Genomic DNA, 10310 nt, shown 5'->3' with positions numbered 1-10310 from the left:
CTAGATCGACATTTTAAAAGTTCGACGTGAGTTTTTCACATTTTTCCTTTTATTTTTCCCTTTTTCATACTTTCCGATCCACGCGGACTACGATTGGGAATAGTAACCTTGCCCGAAGCATGGCGAGCGAAGCAAGCCAAGTGAGGGGACACGGTGCACTAATTGGGGTTCCCGGTCACTGTACGGCGAAAATGACACCAAAAAACATAAAAAAAACTCATGTTGACCTTTTGACCTAGACCATGTCGACCTAGAGACCCTGTCGATCTAGTTACTGTCGACCAATAGTGGTCGACCTAAGTGTGGTCAACCTTCCATACCACACCCACATTTAAGTACAAGAATCATCCTGCTGCATGGCTGGGTACATTCACAGTTGTGTCACTTTGAGGGGTCATTCAGGTGACAATACAGTATAATACACTAATGTGATCTACATAAATGTAGCCTTCAAATTACACTTGAATGAAACATACCAGGACCACCATTTGAATTATGTCATCTATATGAAACTATACTGGCTCTATAAACAGAGCATGTGGACGTTATACAGTCAGAAATAAAAAGCTGTACAATTCTTTAATTCAAAAAACAAATCTGAATAGCACTTGTCCATTATAAGTAATAAAGCATTTTCATTGTCATAACATGATAAAAGATGTTATCATATATATCAAGTCTTCTACAATTCATGGACCATGTAATAGGAGACCACCTGTCTACACAGTGGTGGTGCACAATTATCTGCATGACTGACATTCGACCACCACTGACTGAGTTTCTGGAGAGAAATAAACAAATAGGAATCTAGAGCAGGCTTTTGAAGCTCTCTACTCGCTCTTGGTACATGTGATGGAATGACTTTGCCAGTGCTCGAAATGGTTGATCGAAGTTTTCCATCTCCTTCTGCAATAAAGTAGACTGTTGTAAGTTTGCTTGACAGAATTCAAATCGATGTTTAACTCAATCATGTAACTACAGTATATTGCCAAAAATTGTATGCAGTATTAACCAGACCTACCTTCACTATCCAACTTGTCTGTCAAATTAAAACGGTGCCCCACACACTAATCAATCTTTTCATCAGACCAGCCAACTCTTTTAGATAACCAGCCAACTTCCAAACCAGTATAAGCGATCACTCTGCTTCTAGCTCTTCGCCAGGACAGGCTGTTATAGAAGCTCATCTCCCGGCAAGAGCATAACCGTAAATATTAAGTTTCACAATTCAAAATTATGTGAAAAAATAGGATTTTAATTACCTACCGGTAAATCATTTTCTCGTAGTCCATAGAGGATGCTGGGGTCCACATTAGTACCATGGGGTATAGACGGGTCCACCAGGAGCCATTTGGAACTTTAATAGTTTAAGCGTGTGGGCTGGCTCCTCCCTCTATGCCCCTCCTACCAGACTCAATCTAGAAACAGTGCCCGAGAAGACGGACATCTTCAAGAGAAGGATTATACACATATAGTGGCGAGATTCATACCAGCTCACACATACAAGGCAAACCTAGCTAACGAGCTTGAAACTCGGCAAAAGCTGAAACATTACTTAACCAAGTAACAAAGGCAGTACTTAACCAAGAACAAAGTTAAACTGAACCAGATAACCACTGCAGGATCACGAAGCGCTGGGCGGGCGCCCAGCATCCTCTACGGACTACGAGAAAAGGACTTACCGGTAGGTAATTAAAATCCTATTTTCTCTTATGTCCTAGAGGATGCTGGGTTCCACATTAGTACCATGGGGATGTACCAAAGCTCCCAGAACGGGAGGGAGAGCACGGAGGCTCCTGCAGAACTGACTGACCAAACTTTAGGTCCTCAGAGGCCAAAGTATCGAACATGTAGAATTTAGCCAAGGTGTTCGACCCTGATCAAGTAGCCGCTCTGCAAAGTTGTAAAGCAGAGACACCCCGGGCAGCCGCCCAGGAAGAACCCACCTTACGAGTAGAGTGGGCCTTACCAGATTTTGGACACGGCAATCCTGCCGTAGAATATGCATGCTGGATAGTGAACCTAATCCAGCAAGAAAACGTCTGCTTAGTAGCTGGACACCCAATTTTCTTGGGATCATACAGGATAAACAAAGAGTCCGGTTTTCTGTGACTAGCAGTCTTCTTCACCTAGATCTTCAAAGCCCTCACCACGTCCAAGGATGTAATTGAGGAGTCAGTAGCCACTGGCACCACAATAGGTTGGTTGATATGAAAAGCCGACACAACCTTTGGAAGAAACTGCTGACGTGTCCTGAGCTCAACTCTATCTTCATGGAAGATTAAATAGGGGCTTTTACAGGATAAAGCCCCAACTCCGACACACGTCGAGCAGAAGCTAAGGCCAACAAAGTGACAGCCTTCCACGTGAGAAACTTGACCTCAACCTCCTGTAGAGGCTCAAACCAATCCGATTGCAGGAACTGCAACACCACGTTAAGATCCCAGGGTGCCGTCGGCGCCAAAAAGGAAGGCTGGGTGTGCAGAACCCCTTTCAAGAAGGTCTGAACCTCAGGGAGGGCAGCCAATTGTTTCTGGAAGAAAATGGACAAGGCCGAAATCTGGACCTTTATGGAACCCAAACGTAGACCCACATCCACGCCTGCTTGTAGAAAGAGGAGAAAACATCCTAGTTGAAACTCCACCGTTGGAAACCTCCTGAATTCACACCAAGACCCATACTTTTTCCAAATCCGATGGTAATGCTTAGACGTTACTCCCTTCCAAGCTTGGATCAGAGTAGGAATGACCTTGTTCGGAATGCTCTTCCGAGCTAAGATCTGGCGTTCAACCTCCATGCCGTCAAACGTAGCCACGGTAAGTCTTGATAGGCAAACGGCCCCTGTTAGAGAAGGTCCTCGCGAAGAGGAAGAGGCCTCGGATCCTCCAGCAGTAATTCCAGAAGATCCGCATACCAAGCTCGCCGGGGTCAGTCCGCAGCAATGAGGATCGCCTGAACTCTTGTTCTTTTTATTAGTTTGAGAATCCTTGGGATGAGTGGAAGTGGAGGGAACACATACACTGACTGGAACACCCACAGAGTCACCAGGGCGTCCACCGCCACTGCTTGTGGGTCCCTTGACCTGGAACAGTACCTCCGAAGCTTCTTGTTGAGGCGAGAGGCCATCATGTCTATCTGAGGTACGCCCCAACGGCTTGTTACCTCCGCGAATACCTCCGGGTGGAGGCCCCAATCTCCTGGATGGAGATCGTGTCTGCTGAGGAAGTCTGCTTCCCCGTTGTCCACTCCTGGAATGAAGATCGCTGACAGCGCCAGCGCGTGTCTTTCTGCCCTGAGGAGGATTCTTGTTACCTCTGACATCGCAGCCCTGCTCTTCATTCCACCTTGCCTGTTTATGTAGGACACCGCTGTGACGTTGTCCGACTGAACCTGAATGGCATGATGTTGCAGAAGATGAGCCGCTTGTAGAAGGCCGTTGTATATGGCCCTTAGTTCCAGAACGTTTATTGGAAGGATGGATTCCTGACTGGACCACCTTCCTTGGAAGTTTTGCCCTTGGGTGACTGCTTCCCAACCTCTGAGACTTGCATCCGTGGTTAGAAGAATCCAATTCTGAATTCCGAACCTGCAGCCTTCGAGTAGGTGAGAAGTTTGGAGCCACCAGAGTAGTGAAATTCTGGTTTTTGGCGACAGGCGTATCCGCTGGTGCATGTGAAGATGTGATCCTGACCACTTGTCCAGGAGATCCAGCTGGAAGAACAGTGCATGGAAGCTTTCATACTGTAGAGCTTCGTAGGAGGCTGTCATCTTCCCCAGAAGGTGAATGCACTGATGAACCGACACCCGAGCCGGCTTCAAGACATCCCAGACCATTGCTTGGATCACCAAAGCTTTCTCCATTGGTAGAAACACCCTCTGCAGTTCCGTGTCGAGTATCATCCCCAGGAAGGGCAGTCTCCTTGTCGTTTCCAAATGTGACTTTGGAAGGTTCAGGATCCACCCATGATCCTGGAGTAGTTGAATTGAGAGAGCAATACTCTGCAACAGCCTCTCCCTGGAAGATGCCTTTATCAGTAGATCGTCCAGATATGAAATTATGTTCACTCCCTGCTTGTGGAGGACCTTGGTAAACACCCTCTGTGCAGTGGGGAGGCCAAATGGCAATGTCTGGAACTGATAGTGACAGTCCTGTAGTGCAAACCTTAGATAGGCCTGGTGAGGCGGCCAGATCGGAATGTGAAGGTACGCATCCTTGATATCCAGGGATACCAGGAATTCCCCCTCCTCCAGACCTGAAACCACCGCTCTCAGAGACTCCATCTTGAACTTGAATACTTGTAAGTATGGGTTCAAGGACTTTAGGTTCAATATTGGCCTTACCAAACTGTCCGGTTTTGGTACCACAAACAGGTTTGAGTAATAACCCCTGTTTCTTAGATGAGGTGGAACTGGAACAATGACATTTGTTTATACCAATTTTTGAATGGCTTCCTGCAGGATTGTACTTTCTGTCCGCTGGTAAGCCTGATTTGAAGAATCTGTGAGGTGGGAGTACCCGAAATTCCAGTCTGTATACCTGGGTAGAAATATCTTTTACCCAGGGGTCTAGGCACGATGCCGCCCAGACATGACTGAAATCTTTTAGTCTCACTCCCACCTGCCCGATTCCCAGGCTGGGAGGTCCACCGTCATGCTGAAGACTTGGAGGAATCAGAACCTGGTTTCTGCTCCTGGGAACCTGTTGGTGCAGGTTTTCTGGACTTTACCAGACCTCCTCTAAAGAAGGTGGGGGGGCCCTTTGATTTTTTACATTTTGTGGTCCAAAAGGACTGCAGCATAGGAGTAGAATAAGATTTCCGAGCCGGTGCAGCTGTGGAGGGAAGAAAGGTCAACTTACCCGCAGTTGCCGTGGATATCCACGCATCCAGTGCTTCCCCAACCAGGCCTGACCTGTGAAGGGTAGATTCTCTACGCTCTTCTTGGATTCTGCATCCGCAATCCATTGGCATAGCCAGAGTCCTCTGCGTGCCGAGACTGCCATGGAATTAGCCCTTGCATTAAGCAGGCCGATGCCACCATTAAATCTGCCGAATCCTGTATGTGACGTAAAAACAAGTCAATGTCACTCCTATCCATAGTATCTAATTCCTCTAGTAATGTGCCTGACCACTTTACTATGGCTTTAGAAATCCACGCACAAGCAATAGTGGGCCTTAAAGCCATGCCTATAGCAGTGTATAGTGACTTGAGCGTAGTCTCAATCTTGCGGTCAGCCAGCTCCTTTAAGGCAGTTGAACCGGGGACAGGTAAAACCACCTTTTTTGACAATCTAGATACAGAAGCGTCTACTATAGGTGGGTTTTCCCACTTTTTCCTGTCCTCTTCAGGGAAAGAAAAAACAATGAGAATTCTTTTAGGGACTTGGAATTTTTTCTCTGGGTTTTCACAGGATTTTTCAAACAAGGAGTTTAACTCCTTAGAAGCAGGGAAGGTAAGCGAGGATGTCTTATAATAAGTCTCATCTTCCTGCTCAGGTATCTTCTCAGTAATGTGCAAAACATCCCTAATGGCTTCAATCATTAGTTGCACCCCTTTAACAAGGGAGCCCCCCCCCCCCCCCCTTCCCCTGCATATCCCCATCACCGTCCCCTGTATCAGAGTCGGTGTCAGTGTCAGCTTGCATTATCTGGGCAAGCGTACGTTTTTGCGGGTATGTAGGTGGGGTTTTTGAAGTAGTGGGGGCCGAGTACTGCAAACCCTCCACAGTCTTCCTCAAAAACATTGTCTCTTTCTCAGTATGTGACATCCTAGTTGAAATCTGGGAAATCATGCCCCTTAAAGAATCCACCCATGCGGGTTTGGATTCGGAAGGCTGAGAAAGCATATTGCAGTCCTGGGTAAATGGAATAGACTCTTCTGGAGAAGATAAACACTCTGCAGCGCAGGACACAGAGTCCTGAGACATGGTAATGTGGGATATACACTTACACACACACACACACACACACACACACACACACACACACACACACACACACACACAGTAATATGGCAGATACAGTTTCCCCCAGAGTACCTTCAGAGAAGCACAGAGTATAAGGAGCCAGCCACACAGCGCCCCTGTAGGCAATTATTATGATAAAAGCCTGGCGCTTACAAACTACCCTTAATAGGGTAGTTAGTACTGTTATCACACTCCCTCCCTGTCTATAACACCCTGGTACTGTGAGGTATTGCTGGAGTTATGTGGAGGGTAGCGCTCCCTGCCAGCATTCTGTCTGTATAATCTGCAGGGAGAAAATGGCGCTGGTGAGTGCTGGATCCGCTCTGAGAGGAAGCCCCGCCCCCTGTAATGGCGCGCGGCTTCCTGCACTTAATATTTAAACTGGCCTGAGGATTTTTGTGTTAACAGCGGGATTAGCCCCTGTTAACTCTATGACCAGTGTAGGGTTAATCCGCTGACTCAGGACGCCCCTCCAGCGTCTGCATGCTGTGATGTTGCTGAGCCTTCCTGGAGCGCAGCCCCGCAGAGCTGCGCTCCAACCCTTGTGCTGCCGTATCCGCCGGCGACTCGCTAACTGGGACGCCAGCGCTGTACTCACCACTCTATCTTCTGGCTCTGATAGGGGGTGGCGGCCGTGCTGCGGGAGTGAGCGGTCGCCTCATGGGCTTGCGATCATCACCCTCAGGAGCTCAGTGTCCTGTCAGCAAAGATAGAGAACCATTAACACTCCATTAAGTTGGTTCCTACTCCCCCCCCTTAAGTCCCACGAAGCAAGAAGGCTGTTGCCTGCAGCCTTCCTGTAAAATAACAAATTCCCCCAAAAAAAGAAGAATAAAAAAACTCATAAGAGCTCCCCTAGCTGTGAACGGCTCCTACAGAGTCTGGTAGGAGGGGCATATAGGGAGGGGCCAGCACACACTATTAAACTCTTAAAGTGCCAGTGGCTCCTAGTGGACCCGTCTATACCCCATGGTACTAAATTGGACCCCAGCATCCTCTAGGACGTAAGAAAAATAATTCAGAATGCAACAGGAAGTTTTACAAACAGGTTTTACTAACGAGCTCAAAAAAATTCCTGGCGCTGTGATTGATCAGATGAAAGCAGCTATTTCCAAGGGTAATTGGTACTAACCCCTTAACTGACGATTTTTCCCTTCAAAAGCCTTAACAACATTGTTTTTGAAAATGTATTTTATTTAATAAAGTTGAAAAAGTATTTTTTTTAATATTTAAACATTATATTATGCACATCTGCAGAACGGATCTCCTCGTCAAAAATGGGGGGACAGGATGGGACGGCGCAGTTGCATGAAATCTGACCATGCCAGTTAAGTATACCCGAAAACATAAAAACACAACGAGACAGAATTTATTCAATCTGTTTGTGGATTTAATCTCTAAATTTATAATTTTATAAAATTACATCAATAAACAACAATGATGCCGGCCATATACTATTAAAAATTTATATATAACATACAATGTAAACACACGCTAAAAAGCTCCTTATTTAGTGGTATTCATATACAATTAATCTATTTCACTGCAGCTTTTTATCAGTGATTGTATGGATCAATCATATGTCATTAAGTTAGCCACACATCCCAGTGTTAACACTGAGGAAGCCGCTGACACGTAGAGAGAGGCAGAGAAACGCGTCTGTTATCTGGATAGAAGGGACACAGCTCGATCGGCCGTCCGGCCCCACTATGTGGACCCCCAGTGCTAAGGGGAATTGGTGAGAATATAAATATCATCGCCGTACACTCCGGATAAGGCTGGTAAAGAGATAAGACAGCCAGGAGGCAGAATATTCTAATGCCTGAATGCAATACAGGCTCTTGCAAGTATGTTGTCATAATTAAAATCTGATACTGCTGAGTCCTGAGAAACCACGGACTGTGCTACAATTTAACCAACTTGTTGTTACAACATTGCCTTATTGCTAACAAAGTATCCAGCGTGCATGGAGAGTTATTATTTATAACATTATACTAATATAGAAACCATCTGGTTACTAACAGGAGATATGAAAAGGATTTGCTGCTTTCGTTATATTTTATTGGCAATCTTACTAACCCTGCGCTTGGATGTGTGGCTAACTTAAGGACATATGATTGATCCATACAATCACTGATAAGCACCAGTGAAATAGATTAATTGTATATGAATACCACTAAATAAGGGCCTTTTTATCGTGTGTTTACATTGTATGTTATATATAATTTTTTAATAGTATATGTGATGCTGGCCGGCATCATTGTTGTTTATTGATGTAATTTTATAAAATTATAAGATTAAACCACAAACAGATTGAATAAGCGCTGTCTCTTTGTGTTTTTAGGTTTTACTAACATTGTACAAAACCTTAGCAACCAATCAGAAACTTTCTTTTACAGTCTACATATACTTATGAAAGCTGTCAATTAGTTATTGTTTGTCATTTAGTGCATATCTTGCACACACTTTTAAAGCCTAAATCTGCTTTGTGGACTTTTTTGGAAAGTTAAATAATAAATATATATCTTCATAATGCAATTTATTAGACATACTCTGTATATAAATAGCATTTCCCTGTATTGCTGTGTCAGGTATAGGCAGACTTCTGCCTGCGGCCAGACCCTATTAGCTCTCACAACCCTGACATTGGGTAGCACCTATAGCAATTCTATTATTGAGTATATAAATCATAATAAGGGAAGGGGGCTATATTTAAAAAATAAATAAATAAACCCTTTGGGTCATTGTGAACATTTGATCCCTTAGAAAAGATAATATGTCCGAATATGACTTGTCATTTTAAATATTTGAAAAACTACAAATACTAAACTATGATTAGTTTGTGAAAATATTAATTCTTCCTTCATTGACTGAATTATGTAAATTGTGTATGATAACATGTTGTTGTGTTTGTGAACTATAGAAATAGTCACCTGATCAAAGGTTCTCATAAACTGCAATAGCAACCACGGGCCTGATTCAGGTCCTTACGCATCTGTGGCTACAGTCGTAAATACCAATGTTCAGTACTTTGTGAATGCGCCGGATGCATACAGCATATGTGCAATATGGACCATGCGTCATCAGACGCACTATGGCTGGAGAAGTCACGTGACTGTTTAGGTGCAGAGGCATAGCGACGACGGCAACAATTTCACAAAATGGAGAAGAGTGTCCTTTGTTTTGTGGGAGTGCCAAGGCCAGAGTCTCATCTTCCGATGCAGATTTCCTGGCCTCTTAGAAGGAGATGTAATGGCTGGCCTGCATGACCTCATGGGGCACTCAGCCGGCCGATGGTGTCACAAATGATCACATGCTGTGGCCTCAGAAGCAGCACTGGATCACAACTGCCTGCAAGAGGCGTCTACTTATACCAGATGCCTCCTGCTGCATTATCATATCTGTGCATCACTGCTGCAGCAATACTCCCTCCAAATACATCTGAATCAGGCCCCATATTTCTATTGAAATAAGAGGAAAAAACATCAACACTGAAAACCACTTTAAAAGAAGTCATAATATATAAACTTTGTATCCTATCATATATGCCCTGCTTTATAAGCAATACATATTTACTTAGTATTAACATACAAAAAAGAAGAGGGAATGACAATAAGCTTAGATAACGGAGTATGCAAACACAGGAATAATTGATGGACAAGAGGTGGATCTGGTGAATTGCGCCTACCGGTATAGTAGCAAAAGGTATAATAGTGTTTGGGATAGACAGCTGTCTTGTACCTACAGGCAGCCAAGATCAGTTTCTGTTTCTATTAACAGAGAATGTAATTACCGCCGATGTCTCAAAATACTCCAGTCCATGGCTCGCTGCCCACTCTTCAGCATGCGTCTTCTCCACTACTCTGCGGACAGTCAGGTCAGTCTTATTTCCCACCAGTACTCCTAACAGGAAATAGAAAGACAAAAGACAGAAGTATTTAAGAGATGGATCTGGACCAAAGATAATGTCAAACAACAATGGATGGAATTGGGAGTTAGCAAACATAATGGAAAGGAATGAGAGAAGACACAAAAAAAAGGACAAAAGGCTACAGAGGCTATAACCAGAGGTACAAAACACACATTTCAGAATAAAGAAAGCACATAAAAAATAGGATTTTAACTACCTACTGGTAAATCCTTTTCTCGTAGTCCGTAGAGGATGCTGGGGTCCACATTAGTACCATGGGGTATAGACGGGTCCACTAGGAGCCATTGGCACTTTAAGAGTTTGAGAGTGTGGGCTGGCTCCTCCCTCTATGCCCCTTCTACCAGACCCAGTCTAGAAACTGTGCCTGAGGAGACGGACATCTTTGAGAGGATTACACAGATAGTGGCGAGATTC

At 44.6% G+C, this 10310-nt stretch overlaps 1 protein-coding gene across 2 annotated transcripts in view; it reads right to left on the bottom strand.

The window, feature by feature from the left end:
- Nucleotides 1-560: 560 nt before the first annotated feature.
- The window catches only part of PVALB (parvalbumin), a 408212-nt gene continuing 398462 nt past the window's right edge, over nt 561-10310 (bottom strand). For both annotated transcript variants that reach the window (XM_063940672.1, XM_063940673.1), the window contains 2 exons: nt 9759-9868; nt 561-906 (listed from right to left, as the gene is read on the bottom strand). In XM_063940672.1, coding sequence (XP_063796742.1) covers nt 808-906; nt 9759-9868 — 209 coding nt within the window. In that variant the 3' untranslated portion in view covers nt 561-807. The remainder of the gene's footprint in view (nt 907-9758; nt 9869-10310) is intronic.

The sequence above is a fragment of the Pseudophryne corroboree genome, chromosome 9 (genome assembly GCF_028390025.1).
Source record: "Pseudophryne corroboree isolate aPseCor3 chromosome 9, aPseCor3.hap2, whole genome shotgun sequence".
Taxonomy (NCBI): Eukaryota; Metazoa; Chordata; class Amphibia; order Anura; family Myobatrachidae; genus Pseudophryne; species Pseudophryne corroboree.
Note: the sequence above shows the minus strand (reverse complement) of the source record. Positions and strands in the feature narration are given on the sequence as shown.